General features: G+C 40.4%; 1 protein-coding gene across 1 annotated transcript in view; it reads left to right on the forward strand.

The window, feature by feature from the left end:
- Positions 1-26,715, forward strand: part of dlgap2a (discs, large (Drosophila) homolog-associated protein 2a) — a 146,373-nt gene that overhangs the window by 105,527 nt on the left and 14,131 nt on the right. Inside the window, exons 5-8 of the mRNA XM_063909258.1 lie at positions 7,501-7,715; positions 15,171-15,330; positions 16,113-16,329; positions 24,013-24,072. Of these exons, the coding sequence (XP_063765328.1) occupies positions 7,501-7,715; positions 15,171-15,330; positions 16,113-16,329; positions 24,013-24,072 (652 nt within the window). The remainder of the gene's footprint in view (positions 1-7,500; positions 7,716-15,170; positions 15,331-16,112; positions 16,330-24,012; positions 24,073-26,715) is intronic.

Consider the following 26,715-nt stretch of genomic DNA (forward strand, 5'->3'; position numbering starts at 1 on the left):
TCTCTGGTTAGGTCATTTCACAAATTAGCCCCAATTAGCCAGCCCCCCCCCAAAAGAAAACACACCTGCAAACACACAGAGTTTTCAGAAGCTTGATATTCACAAGTGGAGGTGATAATGGCCCAAGATTAAGTTGTGGGCAAAAAGGCTCACCTGGTTGAATTACAAATTCAGCAATTTGTGAAAATAGAAGTAGGGTTTGCGCTCTCTCACACCCACGCATTTCAAATGAGGTATTAAAATTCACCTGGACTGCAGCAAAGGCTGTAATCCATGCCTCCCCCACCTTCCTTGCACCCAGCCCATAACTTTACAGCACAATAACTTTGTCTTACTGACAACTTTTAGCCCTGATTAAGTCCACTGCTCTGTTCTCTGGCTGCGTACAGTACTGTAGTACAAAGGGAGGATTAGTCTTTGATAGTTTTGCTGATAGGGCATTGCGAAGGGATTTAATAAGCCAATTAATTGCCATGTTGGCTTGCCAAAGGTGGAGCTTGAGAGGCAGAAAGGCTGCTGATTAAATTACAAAAGGGAAGTGCAAAGCAGCAGAAACAAAACTGGCACTGTGACTGAAAGCTACAGTAACACCATCAACACACACAGGGGTTCCCTAACTTTCTATTAAGGGCTTCCCAGATAGCTATCAGGCCATGACCCAGTGCTTATGAAGATGCTTGTCCCAGGAACCCCGGGATCAGGTGGCAGTTTGTAGATAAATGTGACTGATCTCTTTTGCCTGAGGTGAAGTGTGGCTTTGAGATTACTACCCTGTGGGGGAGCATCTGCTGATATTTGTGTTCTAAAACTAAGTTTTGTTTGATTATACAAGGTTGTCAGGATGCAACTATTTAATTGTGTCTTTGTCATGGCTTTAACTTTATCGCTCAGGCCAAATCAATATATTTTGATCTAGGTTTAATACTATGTTCTGCTTTAGTAACCTTTTCTTGTCGAGAAGTATTTTAACATAACAGTTAAAGCCATGTTGTGTTCTTTTCTGGACATATATTAACATCTGAGTAGTACATTTTGGAGAATGTCAAGGTGTTACAGTAAATAGGCATCCCTGATTATTATTGTTTTGGTCTTTGAAGTACAATTCTTCTATTGGTTGTTTCACCTCTAGGGCTGCATGATTTTGGCCAACACATATATTTTTAATTAAAATTGAGATTACAATCATTAATCACGATGTTCATTGATTTTAGGGACAAAATGAAAATGATGCACCATCTCATTAAATAAAATGAACATTTAATGATAATACTTTTGAACCAATTGACACATTTTCAACCTTTTCACAGACATTAGTTGCTTTGATTCCTATAGTGAAACACCTCACTCTGTTATGCAAGAACAAAAGTTATGGTAAGTACCCAAAGTTATATTATCTCCCCTCTGTCTTTATGCACAACATTACATTTCCCAGCAATATCCAGTCGATGCACCCACTGGAAAGAGCATTACAGGATTGGTTATGATTATCACTCTGACTTTCACTCGTGGGTTAGCAGTACTGGAAGCAAACAGTCGGAGAAATGTTGGCCCCGTTATTTGAGAATTAAATGTACAAGGATTTTTATCAAATAGTTCCTTAACACAAGGTTCCTTTTTTCTATTCATCCATGAGTGGGTGTATTTCCACCTCCATGCTCACATATAATAACAGAAAATGTGTTTAAATAAACAAACACAAAATGATGCATGTGTGGGTGTATATGTGTGAAAGCGTGGGACGACAGAAGAAGAGTTGCTAGTAAGTGTTCCGTAGAGTCAGGTAGGGTAACATTGGTCTAGGAAGAAAAAAGGAAAACAGCACCAGCTCCACACACACACACACACACACACACACACACACACACACACACACACACACACACACACACACACACACACACACACACACACACACACACACACATTGCGTACCCATGCAATCTTGTGGGAGGAAATGAGGGGCTGCTAGGTGGGATTACCAATGATTGAACCATTAAGAGCTCTCTAAATCTCTCTATTCCTTCCTCTCTCTCTCAGTCATTTCTCCTCATTTCTCCACAATTCTACCCCCCCCTCTCCCTATCTCCATTGCTCTTTCTCTCTCTGTCTCCCTCGCTCCGCTCTATTTTGAAACTCAATGGCAGTGACTTATGTTTCTTAGTGGGAGAGGAGCTGTGTATAGATAGAGCTGCAGAGTTAATCAATGAAATGCACTGCTGCACTGCAGGAGCATTGGCTGAGGCTTGCCTAGGCAGTACACACACACACACACACACACACACACACACACACACACACACACACACACACACACACACACACACACACACACACACACACACAGACACACACACACACAAACACAAACACCGTACTACCTGTGACCTCCTACAGAGGCAACGATCAAAGCACTGAAAGTGAAGGTAGACGGCTAAAATGCCAAGGTCTGCATAATCCTGCTACGAGGTGCATGTGAGACATTTCACCAATGTTAATAACTGGGTTGAATTGCTAAAACCATCTTGGAGGGACAGTATGTGTAAGCAGATGTTCTTTTGAAGGACCCTATTTTGCTCATTTTCAGGTTCATAGGTTGGGTTTTTTGCCTCTACTGTGACATGTTTGAATGCGTTAATGTTCAAAAAGGTCTTTATTTTTCTCATACCACCTCTTTTAACCCTCTGTCTGAAACCAGAGCCCAGTGTGCTCTGATTGGTTGGTGGGTCGGCTCTGTTGTGTTCGGTCAACCGCACATACAATGCGCTGTAGCGCTAGTCATTAACATAGCATGAATGTCACACAGTGATGTCACTATGTCATGGAAGACACAAAGGAGTCCAATAGAAGGCTTTCAGGAAGTGTGTGGGTGAGAAACTCCCTCTGGATGGACTTTGGGATTTTAGCCTTTGCAGACCATTTACATGCACACAAACATATACACCACACTACAGTAACTTTTCAAAAAAGCCAAATTTAGCATGTGAAAAAATAATTTCCTTGTCTGTACTTCAATGAGCATTATTAATTAAAGGAATTAAAAGTTCTTTGATTGCCATAATACACCTTTAAATATGGATCTTCACACTTGAGCTGTGAAACTTCACACGGCTCCCACTAACTTCAGCTCATCTTCGCGAAGGCCTTGAATAGAACAGGATCTGGCACATTTATCATGAACACAGAATGACTGCACATGGCAGCAGGTTTGTGGATGCACATTCACCTCTGAATCTTCTTCTGAATGTCTTTGCAGTGTAGGTACTCTGGGTCAAGGTGAGCGTCCATGATGACAAGCGTCCATATTTCAACTCCATTAAGGATGCTGGGACGCTGTGTGTTTTCACATCAATCAATACGAGCGTGCTGCTGCCCGGCCTGTTTCTTTATCAGTGCGGGGAGACACCCTGCAATCTATCCAGTTTATCAGTGAATCCAAATTAAACAAATCTCACCACAGCTTGCGCCTGTCCTCTAGCGTTCTGTTCATTAATTAGATGTCTAAAAATATCAAACCCCTCCAAGACTTAATTAACCCATTGACTTCATTCGGTAGCTGGTGCATCCTTGTCTTTGGAGGGGAGATGAATCACTTTTATCAGAGTGCGTTGGAGTGTGTCTGTTTGGGAGTGTGTGCTCTTTCATGTCTGTGCATTTTTGGTTAGAGGGTATCGCAGTTAGCTAATGTTTTTCTAAAGTCCTGCGTTTCTATTTTTGCATGGCTGTGCTTCTGTGATGTGCATTTTTTATCTTTCATACCTTTTTTCATGATGTTCAACCACAGCTTTGTCGTGAAATGTACTACCCGGCTTCACAAGCCTAGAGGACACACCATAATCCCCATCAATCATGCCCCCCCCCCCCCCCCCACACACACACACACACACACACACACACACACACACACACTAACGTCACAACATAGATGAAACAGAAGAGTCAAAGGCTGCTTTGACCCATTATTCCCTATGATTAACAGAGACGGTTGTAATAAAGCCATAATTGATCAATTACTCAAAGTGTTTTGATTTGATGTGACATGTGTTAGTGCAGTTAACGTAGGTGGGGGTTCTTTGATGCAAGAGGTTAGTAAAATTAGTGTCAGGGGGAATACATTTTGCCTCGACAAGTCTGAATGGTTTAATTTTATGGACATTTTCTTTTAAGAATCCCAGCTGCTTTTCGTGCTTTAATCACATAATAAGGGTTGTTTTTATTCCCCAAAGCGCAGTGTTGGAATGGATAATGTCTGGTTTAGTTTGTCTTTGAATAATAATCGCGTTTCTGTCGAAGACATTTGCATCAGAAAAGGATGAGGGTCTGATGCTTTACTGACATTTTGAGGCAGGCTATCACCTCCTGACATTTCCAACGGCTGCCACCCACTTCATTGTAAAAGTCTGAGCAGTGAGTTAGTCACTGGCCACGGAATGTTTTCAGAAAACATAGAATCAGTAAGGTACGTTTTAATTATATGGCTCATTTCAGACAAAACAAATAATAATGATAAGTACAGTAGATTTAAAGAGTCAAGAGGTGCAGATGTAATGATATTAAGACATCTTTAAATACATTTGAGAAAGGCAGAGGTAAACAGACAATTAAAAAGGGTTTGAGCAGACCTCATGTATTCCTAAAGCTTTTTGCAGATATGCGCGGCTAAAAGACTGAAAGCTGCTTCCGCATGTTTGGTTCTGACCCTGGGGAGAATAAACGACCCTTTCCCAGATGATCTAAGAGCTCTGGGTGGCTGTTAACAGAGCAGGATAACAAACATGTATTGTGTCCCCAAAGCAGGAAGCCAGTGTCAGCCTCTGAGGACTGATATGATGTGTTCTACCCTCTTGGTTTTGGTAAGGACCCGGGCAGCAGCTTCTAGGAAAATCCCAAGTGAACTGATTGGATTATGAAGGACACTGTTGCCATTTATCAAGTTAACTAAAGACAAATGCATGATTGTTAAAGGTTGATTTTTTTTTTAGGTCTAGCTATTATATGAGAAGGTAGTAGGCTTATTTTACAATCATATTTATGTGCTTGTTAAAATTTAGCCCAGACTTAAGAACAACACGATTTGTGACACTGTTAAAGGTTTCAAACATTGAGGTGAGCACTGACTTTGGATCATTCTTTTCTGGCATCTTATTTAATTGCAGAAAACATTGGTACATCCAATTGATGATTTGTCCTGTATAGGTGTAATGGTCCACTATCCTCTGGGTTTATAGTAAGGGATATTTGAGTGTTGTGTGCATAATTATGACAAGATATTTTAGATAAAATAGTATCTTTCCTGCAGGTTGGATTTAAACCTGGTTAATGTTGAATCAAAGAGTCAAACCCATTTTTCCACTGTCGAGTATTGGTCAACTATTTCAAATTCAATACAGTTTTGAGACAAAGACTTGCGTTATACACACCATAGTATAATATGAGAATCATTTATAGTGGTGAGGAGGTATTTATATGTATTCTGGGGTGCAACTCTGGAAAAGTGTTACTTTAAAGTTAAATAGGGACCTTAGTCTGATTTAATGTATGGAGGATGCATACAGTGTCAGAGAATTATTTTACTCCCGCATAGAATTGAATGATTACTGACAAATTTCTGAGTCCAAATCAGTGACTATGTAAATGTGGCTAAAGCTTCTGACCACGCATAGTCAGCTGATTGCCGCAAGGTACATTTAAAGGAAAATATAAAAACAGAGGAAGAGAGGCGAGAGCTTTGTGCTTTTGTATATCTTCAGAAGGTCTCTGAGCATTGTTTCTCTGAGCGTTGTTTCGCATTATCTACAGTATGTGTTCGTAGAAGAGGCTGAGACTCCAAATATCAAACCATGTTGTACTGTTTAACTTCAGCAAAATGAGAGAGCGTGTAAGAGAGAGAGAAAAGGAGAGTTGTAAAATGAGTTCCCGAACAATCATCATCAGTTCATTACAGTGACTTTGTGAAGGTAGCCCCGCAGATTTTCATAAGCCAGACCACCATCTCTAATACAGAAGGAATGTAATAACATTGAAGCAGGCTGTGTAATGGCATGTACCATAATGAAGTCTCATTTTTCTTTCACGCCAAGAACATGATTCAGAGCATAATTTGGCTCCGCATGATGTGTGTTCAGAAATGTTCTGCATTATTATACCAGTAACATGTGCTCTGCTTTAAATGGATTCTTTAAAAAAAATTGCTTGTCTGAGCAAGGCTTGCAGGACTAATCTCAAAGTGCATTGACTATCACTTACCACTGCAGAGAGCCTGTGTGCAGGATGATGTTTGTCGCCATGTTCGCTCCAGATCCAACATTCAGGACAGCTGCGCGTGCGGTGTGAAATATTCCCTGTATTAATGTGCAAGTGAGACACTGTGTTCTCACTTTGAATGGGATAATGGTGATGCTGACGTCTGGATACTCAATTACCTTGTTTAACGAGTGGATGAAAATTGCAGCATGCAAACTGCCTGGCTTGTTTTGATGACAGGTTTCCATGTGCATTAGCTAGGTTAAGTTGAGCAAAGATAGTTTCTTCTCTTCCATTTCCAAGGCGTATTTTACTAGTAATTATTAAAAAAACAGCCCAGCCCGGCTCAACACCGTTTTAAGTCGAGGTTTTTCCGCATTTTGTAACCTGGCCAACTAAAAAGAAGCATTACTTGATTATGCAGCACAGGGTTCATGTTTTAATAACATTTTTAGAAAATAATCCCAGGCGAGCCGAACATATAAAAAAGGGCTTGGTCCTCAGAGGCTGAAATGAAAGTGGTGTGAAAGTTTTAATGTGTTGGGACTCATCATGAAAATTGTCCTGTGTAATTTAATTTAATATTGGTTTATTTAGATTAATATGGTCCTCTCAGAGTTAAGAGAATCTCAGTTATTTTATAATACGATTATAGATTGCAAGGCCGTTGTGCCCTTGCAATGCAGAGGTGGGAATATAATGTACTTAAAGACGTAATACCCTCAATGACCATTTATCAGATATTATTTTAGGAAGAAAAAAACGAAGCGAACATTTTTGCGTCATTTTTTTCCCCGTGATTGATTGCATGATATTCTATGATTAATCACAATCGGTAGCTCATCCTAACGTCCCACCCCTCCTGTGACCCATGGTTTGTCTCGATGTCTATTCAGAGCCAGTGACCTATGGACTTTTGAAATATCCCCCCAAAAAATGTGTTAATGTGCAATAAAATAATCGTTGGCATTAATTAATTAATGCATACCCAGCCCTACACAAATATTACAAAACTGTAAACTCTACCTGCTCAGCTCCAAACATGTAGAAGCTACATAATCAGAGAGTTCCATTTAGGGATAGTGGAAAGTGTTGTTTTTACATCATCAAGCACTCTCATGTTTGCTACCATGTCAACAATAACAATTCTATACAGTGATAATATGCAATGTTGTGTTTAGAGCTTCTTCTACTGCCCCCAAGTGGCCAAAAAATGTTGATATTCATACATTGATTATTTACTATCCCAATGCCACTCAGGTGCCCCAGGATGACTGGGGAGGTTACCCTGGCGGCGGGAAGGATGACGAGATCCCTTGTCGTCGGATGCGGAGCAGCAGCTATGTTAAAGCCATGGGGGACGAGGAGAGCGGAGAGTCGGACTCCAGCCCCAAGACGTCGCCTCAGAAGGTGGTACGGCCCGACGCCCTGGTAAAAGCCATCATCAGACCCAGGGAACTGCTGGACTCACAAAGGTAAAACACGTGTATATTCAAAACGCCAATAGTTCACAGTGTTTTCAAGTCGCATTTCTTCTCTTTAAAATGTGTTGATGCTGGATATTTATGTGATTACACCTTTTGTCAGTTTGAACTTAAAAACGAGCCCTGTTGGGATTCCTCTAGGATCCAACATGGGAACCTGAGATTTGAGATAATAGCTAAAAAACACATTTGCACACATAATTGCTTTAAACTATTCCAATACTTGCTTCTTTTTGTGTTCCTATTTTGCATTTTTAAGAAAACAGCTTTTCTCAGCTTTGAGTAATTTCATACTTGTAATTTATTTTATTTACTGCATTCCCTCAAGCAGTGTTGTCAGTTTTCTTGTGCTAGTGCCCCACCACTACAACAGTGTCAAGCACTTGATAGCTGAATCCTGTTCTCATTAGAATCCCTGTGTTTTCATATCGGTATCTTTTAAGTGTGAGAAAGTGTTCAGTGTGTTCTTCAGGGGATGTGCCCTATTAAACAGTGAGAAAACAGAGGGCTTTTGCTTACTGTAACTCAGCAGCGGAGTAAACACTCATAAGAGGATTACATGATGAGACAAGCAGAAGAAAATATCGCAGAGAATTGAACACAAGAAGAGAAACTATAATTGCAGCATCAATAAATCCCTTAGATTAGGATGAAATTAGATAATAGAGTACTTGTTCCAAAAAAGACCTGTAGAAAAGACCGTTCCACGTTCAGTTAGTATTTTTCAATGATTGTGTTATCATTACCGTCAAACATAGGATGATGTACCTTTTTTATTATTTATGTTATGCAAAGCCAATTATAGTAGATACAGGGAGGATACAGTGCAGGTCACTCTCAAGCTGTTATAGGTCAGATAATGATTTCCTGTTCTATTCAGCTGCTTTTACTCTGTGTTGTATGTCCTGAGAATTGTCTGCTTCTACTTCTACTCTATATTTGCCTCATCTTCTGTTGCACCGCATATCCTATCTCCATCTTTATCCGGCTCATTTTCAGATCCAGTTCATGTTTACTCGGTCCTCGGTATACCCCTTCATACATACAGTCTATAGGTATACCCCAGCCACAAGCACAAAAGGAGTTACCGTCCCAAACTTTTTTAATTGTACTCAATGTCTTATTTCTCCCAGTAGTGTGGTTTTGAATTGTATTGTTATAGTTCTTTAGATACCAAATTATGACATCCTGCTTGCCGTTTGATCTTCAACAAAGTACATTTTTTAAAACATGGCAATACGTGAAAGCAAATTCCCCTTTGTTTGCTCTTCAAAGGTACCAATCCATTTTTGTTCATGGCATAATGTGGAAACTGTAATTACAGCAGAGATTTACAAGTCTATCTTAATAATGTGACAGTATTCAAATATTCTGGACCTGCTCTTTTGTATCTGCCTTTGTTCTGCTTCGCAAAGCGCTGTTTATTAAGTCCATTTACCAGTCAAGGTTTGATCTCAGTGTGGAGGTCCCCTTTACACGCCCCAAAGAAGAGCTGGTTGTACCTTCTCTAAATGCAGTCCTTTTTTTGCAATTATTGTTGAGAATATTCTGTGAACAGAGCCAACCGAGGCATCTGTTTGAAAAAAGAAAAATACTTGTGGCCCTCTCTTTACTCCTGTCCAATTAGTTTCCTCTCCAATCAATTAAAATCAGTTCGACGTAATATGGAGTGGAAGAAATGTGTCAATTATTCCAAAGCTATTATCAACAATCTGCTTAACTAGTTGGAAAAATTATATAGGTAGACAAAATGAGTGTCCTTTATTTAAAGAAATCACAGAATCTCTCCTCTATAGCTAAATATGGCTATAGTTAAATCATTATTTCATCAACATCTCTTAGTGGATGATGTCCTAATTAAATAACACAGAATTATAATTAAACATGTGGGCTACAGATACAGAAAGAGGAGAAATGAATGCACTTTAAATGTAAACTGCAGTTATTCAATCACTCCCAACAAAAGAATAATCTGATACAAATCTTTTCAAACAGGAAATAGGGGTAGTGTAGGGACACGACTGCCAGAATATTTCAAAGTCTTTTCTGCCTCTGGTCTAGCACCAAAGGCACATAATGTGACATAAACTGTAGACATTATGCAAATACAACCTTGTGTTTGACCTCAGTGTAGAGTATGTCCTGTGACAGACACATAAATGCAATCTGTGATGTCAGACATTCACAGCAAGAGACACAGTGAGTAACACTGATGATTCCACCGCTCTTATTGTCATGTCCTCGTCTCTCGCTCTTCACGCCTCCGACCCCATGCTCATTGCTATTCAGCAGAGGTTTATAATGCTACTCTCTCGTACAGATCAGTATATATCCTGGATACGGCAGTAAGCAACACCCACAGACTCTGCTAACACTCTTAACCCTTGTGAAACATGTATGTGCAAACACAGAATAAACAGAATTACAGATGGGCATCTCTGGCAGAGTGTTTGTGACATCTCTCTGCAGGATGACAGGCGATGGAAGCAGTGCAGCAGCGATATTCAGCTTTTAGAGTCAAGGGCCACAAGCAGTGCCCCTGCATGCACACATAATAAGCCAGTTATTCAAATCAAATCAAGTCTTATTGATTGTGATTTAGGCAGGGTCATAATAATATCTGTCACAGAGGATGCAGACGTTGGGCCTTTTTAACAGCTCTTTCGTTAAGTGTGAAGTAATGTATGAGGCAGCTACAGTGAGGTATGCTCTTTTTTCCACATTTTGCAAAGCTTCCCCCGGCTATCCATTTTGAATAGCTGTAAACAGTGAATGATTTATGAGGATGCAACAGCAGGAAGGGCTATCAGTTGCAGTTATTGTACTCCAAGGCCCCTCTAAATAATGGCCCTCTCAGTGGTTAGGCCAAGAGTCTGCTGGGCTCTGCTGAAAGGAAGATATTGACCAGCATGGATCAGGCTGTGTGGCCTGCTGCTTGACAGAAAAGCCCTGAATTATAGCCTGAAACCTCTCTAAGAATGCCATCATGTGCTATCTTTCCTCCTGTCTTTGAATGGAGATGCATGACTTATTGTTCTATATTTTGAGCATCCTCAGAAATATTGGTGTCTTTTGATGGCAACAATGAGAAGGATGGTTCCCTGCTGTGGTCGATATATTGACCAATGTTAGCCAATGGCAGATGACAAAAATTGCAGTACAGAAATAGAAGGATAAAAGATGTACAAAGTAAATTAAACCATTAAAGAGAGCACTGACAACTTGTTGTTTTTTCAGCTGTAAATTGTCCCATTCAGTTAGTAACAACTCTTTACAAAGCTCATTTAGTGGACCCGATAAGATCACATTGTATCGATCCCAAGAGAAACATTTTGCGTTACAGCAAAAGAAGAATACAAAGGAGGACGATAGGAACAGGATTCATAAGTGGAGAGAAAACATTTATATGCAGCTAACACCCTAAGGTTGGACATGAATGTTAATGCAAAGCTAGTGCAGTTGTCTGATAATAGTAGATACTGGAATATTGTCTCTCTCGTGTTTTTCATAAGGAAAAATCTAACAGTGTATCTCTAGATTACTGTAAGAATACACTATGTTGCGGTGGACAGATATTTAATGTAGAATACTGTTATAGCTGAAAACATGGGCAGATTCAAAGTATTTTAATATTTTAACTTTGATTTCCATAAATCAGCTTACACAAAAGGGTACACGGCACACTCATGTTTGCAAAACTATCTGCTTTAAACACCTCTAACACTGCTGAGACCGACTTAAGATGAAAAAGCGGGAAAGAGTTGTTATATGACAACATTCTTTGTAAATAAACAAATAAACTAAACCGAGAAGGCACCAATTATTCAAAACATTTATTATATTGAAAAGTGTACTTATATACTCCTATTCTCTTTTCACTAACTCAAAGAGTCCTTGAGCGCAATTTTGCTACCTTTTGCAACATGTTTATTGCATGTCGTTGAAGATTAAAAGAAACAATATATTGATCCGCTTGGGATTTAATCTGGACACAGCCAACAAAAAGTCCTGTCCTGTTGAATGTGTATATTAGAATTTCTGCAGAGCAACCTTCAGAAATGTGACTATTGTCGTCTTTTTTTCTTGGCACTGTCGTTTTGTGGTCAATACCTGTTACTGTTTTTAAATCCACACGTAAAAAGGCACCACAAATGCCACCTGACAGAGCTCTCATGGTATTATGGTTCATTGGGTTTGTTGGGATGGAATTAGATTGGATACCAGACAGACATGGTCTAGGTTCAACTTCCTTTGCTCTTGTAGCAATTTAATGTCCCGCCGGGGCAGTCAGATGGACCAAACACAAATTTGACAGCATCTGCTCCCTGAAGCAAATCATGTTAAAGTGAGAATAGGCTGTCAGGTTGTGTCACCTTCCTCCATCTTTACCTCTTCGGAGCTCTCTGTCACTCTGGTTGTTGACAGGATTGCCTCTTTGTTCATCTCACCAATAAAGAATACATCAGAGCCACAGGGGCCACTGATCTGGAACAGCCTGTACACTGGAAGGAAAGTTAGATGTCAATGATTATTTAAATTAATAATCAGTTACAGCCCCACCCCCCACCCCGCTTCCATTACAACCTCACACTGCAGAGCTGACAGCTGTGATGAATATCAATCAGCCATTGTTTTTCTATAGTAGAACTGAGCGATGCTTACTTTTTAACGATGATAGCAATTGATTGACACTCACACTGCATTGACACACATGAAGAGAAATACATGTATTCATCTCTGGCAACTGCACTCCTCCTTAAATGACTTCTCCAACACAAGCCAATCAATCCCATCCATTTTCTGAATTTTGGTAAATAACACCCATTTGTTTGCCCATCCATGATTAGCTTCTCTAGGCACCATAATTAATCATAGTCAACACTGGCAAATCCTTCGATAATTCTCAAGTCCTCATAATGTAATTACTCATTCAGATAAAAGTGGGTGTACCGTAGAAGCATTTTCCCCCTCAGATCTCAAGGTCAAAGCAGAATTCCAATCCATTGATTTGTGGCTGTGCGATACATGTGATGCATAGTTGGCTTTCTCTTCTGTGGGGCGGATTTTTCTTAACACCTTTTTGCCTCTGCTATCAATGGAACACTTTATACTATATGTCAAAGATCCTGCTACCTAATGTCCCATTTATAAAGGTATCAACTGCTGTATTGATCTTTTGACTCATGGCTTGAATAGGGTCGGCAATATAGTTGAATATAAATAGTGTTGTGTGTTTTATAGACCAGTAAAACACACCCAGTGAGTGAGTATGGTATTTGTGTGTATTATTGAACACATCGACTTCTCATGTATCCCCTGGTGTGAAAATGTAATTGTTCTCCATAGGGTTTGCAGTGCATTTTGTGTGTCAAGATGGAAACTTATCTACTTATTTCTGGTCTAGCAGTCACATTCCCCCCAGGTTTATCTCCCTTTTCTAACATATGTAATACGTGAGTATCTGTTAACACTTTATGCCAAGTCTCCTCTCCTGCAGTGTTCTTTTTCAGATTGTCCTTGTTCTTTCTGTCTTGTCAATCAAATTCCTTGCTTTCAGCTGCGAGAGAGGCAGGAAGTGTGAGATTTCCATCTACCCTTGCCTTAATATTGGCCAACAATGGAAGTGCATTACAATCAGAGACATTAGAGGAAATTTGCTCCGGCATGATTTGATAAAGGGCCAATGTTTTTTTGAAAAAAACCTCCCTTCACTCAACTGCCGATAATAGACATCTCTACAGGCAGGGATGGATGTAGTAAGCCTCTGTTATGCGTCAGGCGGTGCACTTATATCTGATCTTGTCAGCTTTAAAGCTTGACTAGGTTTCATTGCTCAGGGAAGGATGTTAGGTTGGTCTTTTTAATTCTCATTTGGCTCACTTAAGCAAATCTAATTAGTCACTCGGGAAATAATGAAGTTTTATGATGTAGTGTAGTGGTATTTTGTGTGCAGCATTTCTTTATCAAGTGAGACAAAACTCATAATACACACCTCATATCGCCTCTTGTGTCTGTACATGTTTCATTTACAGCATACTGCCTTGAGCAGGCAATTATTTCTGCCAGCGTAATATAACAGAATCATCCTCTCACTTTTAACATTTCTTGAGCTTGGTGATTTTCTATCACCCTAATGTTTGCAGGACTTTGGTGAAAACTGCCAAGCAAACATTTAATCCACCCCAAATCCCATACAGCGCCAGTTCCATTGGTCCTTTGCTGAGTGACGTCATATCCATTAAACTCCATCTTGTGGGACCCAGTAACTCTGTTTTCTTCTCTACCCACAGCTCTTACCGCCTGGATAAAATCAACAGTGACATGCGTAACTACATCACCAATTTTGCGGCAGACTTAAGGTGAATACAGGCCCAGCACTTCCCCTCCACTTGCTTCTCTGTTGCTGCCGTGTTGCAGTGGTCAGACATCAGAGCCAGCTGGCTCGCTGCCCTGCTGACATATCCAATATGGCCGCCTCACAGAGCAAACACTCAAGACCAGTCAATGAGAGGTCACCTGGGGAAATCTGCTCATACAGGCAAAGCATAAGGCGCCGTTAAACACATGACAGATATGATCTGAGTCATTGCTATACATTATAGCAGAACTTCCTATTTATAGCTTCTTTGTTTTTACCACTTCGTTCAGACTTTTTCTCTGGATGTTTCTCCTCTAGGATGCCTTTGGACGTGTAGAAGGTTGATATTACTTTGCAAACACACACAGCATTGCTTCAGCAGGACAAGATGGATTGGGGGACTTTTAATCACACTGGCATTTTCCTCGCTGCCAAACCCCAGTGTTTATCTCTATAAAAAGCACAGAAACTGCTTACTCATCCCTGCCTGCCATTACAAATGGATCTGGCGGAGAGGACCTCAATTTGGTATTACTAATGCAATGAACTAGAGTATTCTTTAGTTTACTCAAAGCGCATTTCTTCTTCCATGTTTTTCTATTTCCTTCCAGCAGATTTCTAACAAGACTTGGGTTTTCTGAACATCCCTTGCACTGCTGGTGTAGCACATTTAATTGACCTGGCTGACACCAGGGTGCTCTCTGAAGTGCTTGCTCACTAACTAGCTCCTGATTTGCATTTCCCTCATTTGTAAGCATTGATTGAATGTTTCAGCACAACAGAAATCGAACTGCCTTTGTAAGGATGCTGGTGAACACATCAATATAGTGGGGAATAAACTGACAGAGAGAGAGGCTCTCGAGAGACACAAGGTCATAACCAGTCTCCCTCGTAAGTTCAGGTTGCCCGGAAGAGGCCCCCTTCCCTTAATAACACATTATTGTTTTTGCCATGATGTTACACCTTTAGTCTCTTGGCGATCTGCTTTGGTTATAAGTTTAATTAAGTTTAAGTGACTTGCTTAGGAAGTCATCATCATGGCTGTAGTCCCACTCCTTTCTTGCTTTTTCTTCTCTCTCTCTGTTCAGTCAGAGCTACCACTTGCAAGCCACCAGGGACATGCACCCAAGCATTGCCCTGGATCCCTCTGCCAACTACAACTCTCCCAAGTTTCGCTCCAGGAACCAGAGCTACATGCGGGCAGTCAGCACCCTCAGCCAGGCTAGCTGTGTTAGCCAAGTGAGCCAGGTGAGTCTGCACCCTTTCAATTAGTGAACTGTGAAAGTATTACTTACTCGGGGAGATGCAGAGGGACCCTGAAGAGATCCCATGGAGCCTACAGTGAAATTATTTAAGTTGCTGATCTAAAAGCTTAGTTAAAGCTTCAAAACCTAGTTAATATTCTCAGTGCAACCTCTTTCATTTTAAACCAGTGGCTCCTTTTTTTCAAGCTTCATTTTACTTATTACACTTATTTGATTTGACAGTTCATTCTACACTGTTTATCTGGATGGATTAAACGACTCCTGCAAGGGTTGTTGAGATATTCATCTCCCTCTTAAAAGAGAGGCTTATTGATCTGTTCAGAGTCTTAAAAGCCTCAACTAAACTCTTATAAATTCAGGATCCCAATAGAACAAGATGTTTATCTGTGATACTTGACTTTCTGAAAACCCTTACTCAATACATCATAGAATCTGAAACAGGAAACAGAAATACTTCTGCTCGACATTAACAACAGGTCTTTTGCAGCAAACTCTCTGCCACAGCATGATTATGATTAATGTTCTTATCTATTACAGAATAAGCAATCTGCCCCCGGGTTATCTTCCAGTGTGCAAATATGAAAGATCCATTTCCAAGAAACTCTCAGAAATGCAAAAATAATTTCAGAGACATATATTACGACATGAAGTGTTTGCTCTAGAGCAACAAGACGTTTTGTACTATTCTAAGGTCATACATTTATTAACATATACTCACTGGATTAACAATTAGGACACCATGCTGATGGATTTTGTTTCTCACAGGTGAGTGAAACAGAAATAAACGGCCAGTTTGAATCAGTGTGCGAGTCGGTGTTCAGTGAGGTTGAATCCCAGGCCATGGAGGCGTTGGATCTGCCCGGCTGCTTCAGAACTCGGAGTCACAGCTACCTGCGAGCCATCCAGGCTGGCTACTCCCAAGATGATGACTGCATCCCCCCCATGGCCTCCACCGTCACCTCCACCATCAGGGCTACCACAGGTAAGAAAAACAGGACATAGACTTAGTTTGCAGAATACATTGTGTGAAATCCTGAATGTTGGTATTTTTGTTTGTAAAAATTGACACCAAAAGCTTACATCTGTCATTAAAATGTGTTATGAATACAGAGCAGTTAGTGCAAACTGGTTGTGCTGTCAAACAGCTTCACATCTTTGCATGAATCACTCTTCTATGTTTCCATTGTTTTTGATGGACGTAAGTTTACTGTAGCTACCACTTGTGAGCTGTGCTAGTTCATCCTACTGTATTTTGGATACAGTGCTTCATCTGCTCATCCATTGGATGCATCAGAGAGTAAAGCTATGAACCCTATTGAAAATCACAAATGGAAATTGTCTGACGTTAAAATCATGTCAGGATAAAGACATGACTGCTTTTTCCGGAACATTTTGGATATCTCACTTCCTTTATGGTGCCACAAGGTGCCTTTTCTGAACGTACTCAAAGCTTTTTTGCAAAAGAGCAAATAAATCTGAAATTGCTGTCTGCAAAGTTTTCATTGTTGTACTTGTAAACCCAGATTAACACTTATTACAGCATAAACTGTGAATATTCTGCATCCCTGGATTGTTCACTTCACACAAATTGTGTCTTATTGCAAAGCTCATGTTTACTCACAATGCAATCACTTTAAAGAATTGCACATCCATTAAGTCCAGACCCAAATAATCGTTCAATTAATACAGACAATGATTAAACTGATAACTCAACTGTCACACTGGTTAGTCACATAGATCACCTTTGCAAACTTGCTACAATCAGTCTTAACCTAATGAGCTGACACATGCATTCATTTCTGACACTGATCCTTGATTATAAATTGTAAACTGCTGGTGGTTTCAACAATTATCGTGATTGCTGGATTCACAGAGGAAATGATACGTCTTTGTGATGAAGAATGTGGGAAGAAAAGAAGAAAATGTATCCGGATGAGAAGTCTGAGGAGGTTCCACCTCTTTCCACAGTAGATTCATGAACTAACAACATTAGCTGGGCTACAATAGGGAGGGTTAGAGGTGTGGCCATCTGGAGCTGTGCTTATGATCAATTCTTCATACCTATAAATGTTTGCTTACACTGCTTTCTCAGTAAACTCAAATATCTTTGCTTTTTTTTTTTAGGATACAGTGTTTGAAATGTGGTAAATTTTGCCACAATTTTGGACATCAATCTGTCAAACTGGACCTCACTTTTTCAATAGGGTTCATACTATACCTATGACTGATGGGATATGGTTAGAAAGCTTTGCTCATCTTTGCCTCTTTTCATTGCACAAAGTACACATTTCTTTATCTCGACTGAAACAGACGAGCATGCAAGGATTGTTCCTACCTCATTTATAAAAAAATAATGTGTATTCTCTGTGATGTGTTCTGGGAGATTGGAGTTTTAGATTTGTGCATTGAAAAGATGTGAAGAATGCATGCTACAAATAGAGGTTGAGAAGGCAGTGTAACCTTTAACGAAAATGAGTCAAAATGGGAATACTTTCCCAGTGTTACACTGGGTTTGTAATTTTAAATGATATTACAGATTATTTAAAAATGATGTGTATATAAGTTCCTCAATACACGTCTACAGCATACAGAGGGGTGAATTGGGGCATAATCGTAAGATTAGCAATTTCTGCTATTATCTTGTTTTGACTCATGGCATTCAGTGCATGATTTGATGTTACTGCTTTGTGGCAATAAAAAGCACATTGTCTCCAGCTGCTCACACCTGTGGCCATATTACAGATACGTATTTATATTTGTCTTCCAGACAGAAATTATGTTCAGGAAGACTCTTGTTTGCCTGACCAGGCCAGTGTTCATGAGGATTTGGCAGACGCGGCCCCTTTGGCTCATGATGATCTAGGCTGCCCCATCAGAAGAGACAGACTTGACAAAGAAGATAACATGGGGGCAAGAGCCAAACCTGTGTCCGGACCACCGGTTTCTCCAAGCCTCTTCAGATCCCACAGATCTAGTGCCCCCGAACGGCCATCACCAAAAGCAATCCAGGCCAGTATCAAAGAGTCTGCTTCTTTGGCTGCAGCTATCAGTATGCAGTGGAAAGAAGAGGTCTCGGCCATGCGCAGAGAGCTAGCTGATCTAAGGAGGGACCTCTGTGTAGAGCTTCGTGCTTTCAACAGTAACTTCAACACTTTCACACAGCATTACAACACATGGTCTCCCCAAGGTGGTAACATGGCTGCTGGGGCAAGTTTAGGAGGACAGGTTGGAACAGGGACAGGACCCAGGGCTGGGGCAGGAGCAGGAGCAGGAGCAGGAGCAGGAGCAGGAGCAGGAACAGGGGTGGGTGTGGGGGTAGGGGTAGGGGTAGGGGCAGATATAGGCCCTGGGACAGGAGCAGGTGTAGGTGCTGGGGAAGGGGCAGGGAAAGGCGCAGGGGCAGGAGGACTTGGAACCTCTGCAGCACATGGAGGCACTGGGGGAGCTAAAGAGAAGAAACCACAGATATCTAAAGTGTCTGTGGGGACACAGGCCAGAAGCAAGGTCCTTGTCCGGCAAAGCACTGCGGATGCAGCTGTCAATTGTCCAGAGGAGAAGGAAGAGAAGAAAGGTGCCCGTCGTCTGCCGAAACAGCTCTCTATGGACCCAAGCATTCTCGCCTCTCCACAGTCAATGTATGTAGAGAGTGCCATACCACTTTCTTTGGATCCAATACTTCCAGGCTCTGTTAGAGCAGCCGAACCAGATGTATTTGAGTTGACTGCTCTGCCCTCTCTAGCAAATCATGAAACAGAGTTACCAGACCATACAGTTGTGAGTTCATCTGATGTGGTCATTTTTCAGCCAGTCACCACTCAGGTACAGTGCCAATTTCACTAGAAGCAGACCTTGAGATCCCTCAGGATTCAGTGATAGCAGATCACAAAATACTAGTCACTCCGCAGCTAATAAACTTAGGCCAAGCCAAGGAGTCCCGTTCAGATTCTTCTCAACCTAATGACACCAAATGCCCAGACTCAGGACTTATTGAAAGAGATCAAATCCAGTTGCCATATCCAGTTCCTGTAGTTACTGTGTCTCCACCTGACGAACGTGATTATGAAAGCATGTCAGATTCAGAGTCTTTCTCTGGTGAAAAGCCAGATCCAGTGTGTCAAGACTCTACTGCTGTGTCTTTGCCATATTCAGAATCAGAGGATCCAGATCCTGCAAATCCAACTCAATTAGAATCACAACCTTCAGATATACCCATGTTTTCCCATCTGATCCCATTAGTCAAGACCCATTATTGGCCTGTGATACACCCACACTTGATCCAGAGACTGTTACACAATTTAATTTAGCAACTGACATATGTCCATCCATTGTGGTGTCAGAGTACCTCGACACTGATTCTCCTGCAAGTCCAACTGACAGTGACACAAATCCAGATCCCATTATCACCTTTCCAGATAATGTTTCTGACCCTCCCCCAGAGCCAATGACATCAGTCTCAACCTTTGCTTCCTCTTCAGTAGAAACTCTACCAGACACTGACCCAGAGTCTCAAGACTCAGATTGGCCACCACTTCCAGAACCCCTTGATACCACCCCTATATATCATGCTGATCTGGTCCACTTTGACTTAGTAATGCTGACTTCCCTAGATCAAGATGATCTTGACTCAGTTTTCATGGATCCTGAACCAGAGCCTTTTAACCTGAGTGGTGACTTTCTATATGACACAGAGGATTTAGATCCACCCATTTACCAATCACATTGTCCAGGTTCACCACTACCCACTGTTGACCCTGCAGTGGATCCTACATCATCAACAGAATCTGTCTGTTTGGATCCAGCAATAGAGTATCGCCTAGCTCACATGCCTCAGGATGATGCCTCAGAAGTGCATAGAATCCTACTACAACAGGTCACTGTCACAATATCCCCTCCTAGTTCAGTGTCTCCTCATTCCTCGCTGGAAATGGACTTTGGACCCATAAGTCCATCCCCAGATTCTCTTCCAGCAGATACAGATCCTTCACTGCCAGACCTGGAAGAGCTACCCTCGATGGACCTGACACCCATTGAGCCAGATGATATGATTGCTGAAACATTGGATTGTATGGCTATATCCCAGGAGTGTGGGGAACTTGTGGAGGAAGAGACCCCAGATACTTCAGAGAGGTCCTCAAGGGAGGAGGCCTTTCTATGGTGCAGGTGGCAAAGGAGGGGACAAAGAAGAGAATCAATGCACAGGAGTGCCAGCGTAGAACTCTGGAGCAGGAGATATGACTACAACAGTGCTGAAATTACATACGTGTCCCTCACTCTGTGAGCTCATACCTCATTCTTAGCAGACAAAATGTAGCCCAATGTATATTTATAGCTCACAGTCGGTTTGCTGCTAGTTCAATATAGAGCAACGTTCAGATTCAAATGTCATGTGAGCATTGGCATTCAAAGCAAGGACTATCTCAAACCTGCAGTAATATTTCAGCAACAACAGACTGCATTGGTAGATTATATAAAAAAATGTGTAATGGATTGCACAATACTGCAAGAAAATGATGAACCCTTTGTGGTGTTTACTGAACAACATTGCTTCAAAACATTTATCAAAGCAGAATGAACTGTACTGAAGCTGTTGTCACCACTGATGTGAATTATCTTCCAGAACAGTACTGCCTTTTTAACCATTGGATACACTAATACATGTTCAATCATTTTATTACATCAAAGACATTTGAGACATCTATTTTAAGAGTCTCTATCGGAGCTCTGTTATAGACTACGGACAAGATGGCTGAATGAATACGAGGCCCTGACAATCCTTACTGTGATGATGGAATATTTTCTTTAGTTGACTTATTTCCAGCTCTCTGTTTATTGTCACTCTAGATTGGAGTGAGTGAATCTTCGCAGTTATCATATAACTATAAGGACAAACTGTTTACTATGTGAGCTGTTGGGTGGACTCTGCAGGTATAGAAATAAAAACAAGCGATGCTGTGAAATGATGTTTGCACAACCCTAGAGTGAGCGTGAATTCTACGGAGCCCCCCAATGGGCAATGGAGGAAAACATTGGAGGAGTGAATTAACTTGCAGTATTTTTCACCCCAGCAATGTTTTGTGTTCTCTTGCAAAAACTGTTATTCCACCATACTTCTTGGCCTTATCTGCTACTCCCTATGCGCTATGACCAACAAGGTTGATGCTTTTAAAAGGAGAGTTAGCTCAAATTACATTACCGTATCCAGTAACAATAATAAATTCCTCCTATTAGAACTGTGATTTAAACTTTATTTTAGTCCACTCAATGCCCAGTTCAGCCCAGTTCTGAGTAACACTCAATCAGCTGATCATAGGAGCTTTTACTGGGAGCAGCTTAGGGAAAAAAGACATATGGCTCAGAAAGAATGTAAGAACATATTTATTGTGAGGTTACGCAAAAGTAGTCCTCGAAACAACATTTCGCCATGACCATAAGGGGGCTCAAAGAACACTGTACTGTTAATAAAAAATAGAAAGATACTTAAGTTATCTTTATTTCATGCTCAAAAATGATTACAAACCAGTAAAGTTATTGTAGCCTTTCTGTACACATAACCTCATGTAACATGCACATACACTTGGTACCAGACATACGCCATATATACACACATCTTTCATGGCCCGATAAGTAAAAGGACACATTTGTTTTCAAAATACACAACAAATTAAATGTGTCTGATAAGCTGACAAACAGGCCTTGTTAAGAGATGATACTGTATTTTGTACTGTAAGACGTCATCTCAATTCTCAGGAATCAAAGACTGAAAATGTGATGGTGGGACATAAGTGTAATGACATGTTAAACTGTATTGCTTCCTGAAAGAGGTGTACAACATGTGGCCATCTTTTTACACATGTTAAACTGAATGATGAATATAATGGTGCATGACAGATGGCCTCAGTATTTTGTGCATTTCATATACAGTGCCTCATTGTAATTATTTCGTTCATTGTTTCGTTTGGATATTCAGTGCAAGGAAAGGAGCTTGCGTACAAGAGAATACGGACAATTCTGTTACCAGCAACGAACAGCTGAAAAATGTCAGAAAAATTGCAAGATCCATCTGTATTATCTGTAATTTAATGGGCTTTATATGGAATCGCCCTCTGAAGTCTGTGCTCTAATAAAGTGCGCTGGAACAGAAAGAGTCTCTCAGCTGACCATCAGTGAGCTGCAAGACAAAAGGATTTTCCTGTGTGCTGTTTTGACTTGAATATGGGCAGAGCAAAGTTTGTTAAATTGACTGAATCTGAAAGGTTTTCAAAGGGATGGAAAGTTAATTAGGTTGAATTGTTGAATTCATTTTGTCAATTGCAGCAACATCAAACACACACCACTTTTTCCTCCATGGATCCCATCCATATTTAACTTTTAAATGGAAAATGTGGCAGTAAAGAAATATGTATTCATAAAATATAATCCAAATATAAACTGCTTCAGGAATCAGTGATGCAGTAAAATATATTGGCATATAATTATAATTACCAACTTTTTTTCTTTATCAATGTTAGATTTTCCAGAGAGACTAACTAGACGTGCTAGCTGGACTTGTGTTTATTAGAATAAAATATATACTGTTGTTTTATTAAAATGGCTTTTAAAGTAAACCTACAGTATAACCTAATGGCATGCAGGACAAATGAACTGTTTTAGTGCAGTTTCCATAAATGTTTGGATTGTTTTAGGTATACATGTACTCTAATTTAATGTCAACATCATATAGCTTGGGGGGGAGTGTAATAGGGGTGTGACTCTTTGCAGCATCATTCACTGACAACCATGTTAACACAGAATTATTGTCAGGATCATATTCTCACCTTCTTAAGCGCTGTGAAAAAAAGATGAAAAAAGATGAGCAGTTGTTTCAATAGCAAGCTTTTTTAACAGATCTCCTGATAAAATGAATACAAATCTGAAAAACACAGGGATTAAGTTGTGAGATTGGGTGGAGTATTCACAATTATACATTTAATGGCTGTCATTTTGAATACTAAATCAATAAAAAACTAAATAAAACATTCTTCCTCGATATAAATCACAACCGTCTTAATGTTACATATTGTTATAGGGACTTATCAGTCATATTCAACTTGAAGTTGAACAGTTTCTTTCATTTCAAGAGAAAATCTCCACCCAGACAGGTAACACTGTAACAAAGGAAGTACACAAGACCTCAAAGGGAGTCGGCTTTCATTTAATTAAAAGGGGTTGTTGCAATGATTTGTTTGCAATCTCATTTCTTTATTTGATAATCTTGTAAATCATGCTAAAACAATGTTAGGGGGCAGGATCCGGAAGCCTAAATCACAGGTCTCTGCGTCTGACTGACAGTAGTACACATCAAACGTCAGAGATGGGTAATCTCAGTTAACAATCGAAGATGAAAAAGTTACCAATTGAATGATTATCGATAACTTCCTTGCACCCTTTCCAAAATGGCCAAGTCCTTAAATAATTATCTGCCGAGTCAGCGTGCCTTTATGGTGAAGTAAATGTATAGCAGAGTGTCTTAGTTTCTTTGTTGTCGTGATTTTGCTTTACATCCTACTGTGCAGTTACTCTCTGAATCTCTTTTGTGTAGTCCTTGTGTAACGTAGATACATTGTACTTCATGTTTGGGCAGAAATGCCCACATTTCTGAATGTCCACACCACTCCCTTGTTTTCAGGGATCCAGTTCTGCCTCCCCTCCACCTGCAGCATTGATCGGACGCCCCAACAAACCCCAGGTAATCCTGCAACCTGGGCCTTCAGTGCTCAATGTCAATTTGTTAGGAATTGAAACAAAACAGTGGCAAGTTGCTGTTAAGCCCATCTGCAATTAATCCGACATTTCATGAAGTAAAAGCTTTAAAAAAAAAGTTAGGATCTTAGGAGTTTTACATTACAAAATCAGTCATTTACACTACAATATATTATGTCCTAAGGAATTGGAGGATGCAGTTGCTCCTTTACACCTGCACTATGCCTCAATACTGTAAACCCTCTCCCACGGTTAGACAGTCCTTATGACAGAGCTCAATTGTTAGTGCTTTTTTGCCACATAGTTAAGACAGGGTCCCTTTCTGATATATCCCTCCATCCCAAAGTATGCATTATTGCATGAGCACACAAACACCCCTTGTTTTCCATTATTATCTTATCTGTTGCATTTTAGTGCCCCTTCTCGTCAAGAGCGATCTGATTTGTTTTCATGCAGGGTTAGGTTGAGTCCACAGTGACATGCATCTAAGTGGTGACAAGCAGATGGGTCAGCAGGAGGTGACTTCCATTAACAGCAGGAAAATAAACATCTGGCGTTACAGGCGAACAAAAGAACGTCCTTGATCTACGTATCAAAAGAAACTTGCCATGAAATGAGTATTTGTTTCCACAGTAGTGTGTTGTGGTTTTCTCTATGATTCATCATTTTCTTTTACCTTTATCGAAATACACAACGGTCGGTTAAGTGAGTTGGATTAATCACTCAGATTTTTCTTATAGTTCGCTTTTTTTATATTAATTTCTTTATCTGTCTGCAACACTCAGGGCCAATAATGGAGTTGACAATCCATCTTCCTCTCCCTCCCTCGATCCAGATCATTTACATATCCTTAAAAGCCTGCTGCAAAACAAACTGCTGCATTTCCTTTACAGTGATAAATCCAATCGGGAAAAAAGACTCTTAACGACGTGTCACTCAGCACCCCCCCGCTCCACCCCCAAGTCTCCCATGTTAGCATACAAGCCAGGCCTGATAGATAGAGAGCTCCTAACAGAGATGGAGTGGCTGAATCACTGCCTTTGTGTTAATCAGACTCACTGGCACAGTGGTGGTTGTTTGTACTTGTACGTGCGTGTGTGTGTGTGTGCGTGTGTGCGTGCTTTTGAGAGAGAGAGCGATTAAATGGAGTACTCGCGCGGAATACATTTACCTGCCTCTAAAGATGCTGCTATATTTTAACACTTGTTTTAACTGCACTCACTGTACATACTTTCCCCTGAAACCTAAAGGAAACATAGTGTTGTCATACAGATGCTTTAAAGGCCTATTGACCATTCAAACTGTTTTATACTGTAACAACTGCTAATATTTTCTTTAACTTGTCTTTACAAAGAATAGTTAGTGTACCAATGACTCCAAACAACAGCATTTAAGACAATTAATGGTACAAGCAACAGGTGTATGTTGTGAGACACTCACATTAAGGTGGTTATTGTGTTTCAGGTGGTGAAATTAAAAACTGTCTGTCCACAAAAATAAGAAACCAAATCTTAAATGTTTCAATTACTAATTTGCCCCAAGTTTCTGTGCACATACACTTTAGGCAATTTTATTAAACACGTTTCTTTAAGAGTGTGCACCATATTAACCACTGTGTCCCTAATCTGACCATCTTTTAACAAGGTATTGTTTTTGCTGTCTGAGTAAATCTACATACATTTTTCCTCCAGTCATGTGCAGTCATCTTGCAGTGGCATGCACTGTTCAGAGAGCCACAGATAAAAGCTGAATTAAAATCTGAAAACAAGATTAGGAAATAAAGAATGACAGTATGTGTGCAAATACCTTGCAAAAATATGAAATTAATGAAATTACTGTAAGTGATACCACAGACAATTTTGGGCTTTTGTAGTGCCTCACGGCGCTGTGGAAGTTCCCTTGTCTAATGTTAATCGTGGTTGACCATGGTGTACGCCACAATGTTAAATTTGACCGTCTATTACAATTGATGATCTTCATTTGTTAATACCCCTCTTGGTTGTACACTGGCAAACACTGTCTGTGTTCACTTCAGATGGAATCTAAATGCTATGAGTAATACTGCTGCTGCCTCGATGAAAGCAAGAATTATGACTCCCCTTTGCACAACCGACTGGCTAATAATGGCTCTATTTTGGTCCTCCTGCTGAATCATGCCCCCTGAATGGGTCATCTCTTTCCTCCTTTGAACCCTCCTCGCTCCCTGATTTATCGTCGCTCTCTGTTACACACACACAAACCCTCTCTCCCTCCCACAGATTTCTCTGTGCCCCATCCTCGTCGTTCTACCCTAATGCATCTCTTCATCAGCAAGAAGTACATTTTGTGAATGGACAGCAGCATGAGTCATTAAGCCCCCGGAGTGGAACACTCTTCATAGACCAGACGTCTCTAGCTATTTATAAAAACAAAAACAAAACATGGTTAAAAAGAGCCCAAAAGGTGTTGCAAGTGTGAATTGAAGCCTAGGTTTTTATTATTATTATTAGTAGTAGTAGTAGTATTATACAAGATGCTATTTCTAAAAAGCATTGCAAACAAGCTACTATGTAATTAGGCCGAAATGAAATCAATTTTACACCACAACATTTGGGAGCCCTGCGTGTGCGGCACAGTTCATTACACCTCG

The sequence above is a fragment of the Eleginops maclovinus genome, chromosome 19 (genome assembly GCF_036324505.1).
Source record: "Eleginops maclovinus isolate JMC-PN-2008 ecotype Puerto Natales chromosome 19, JC_Emac_rtc_rv5, whole genome shotgun sequence".
NCBI classification, from domain to species: domain Eukaryota; kingdom Metazoa; phylum Chordata; class Actinopteri; order Perciformes; family Eleginopidae; genus Eleginops; species Eleginops maclovinus.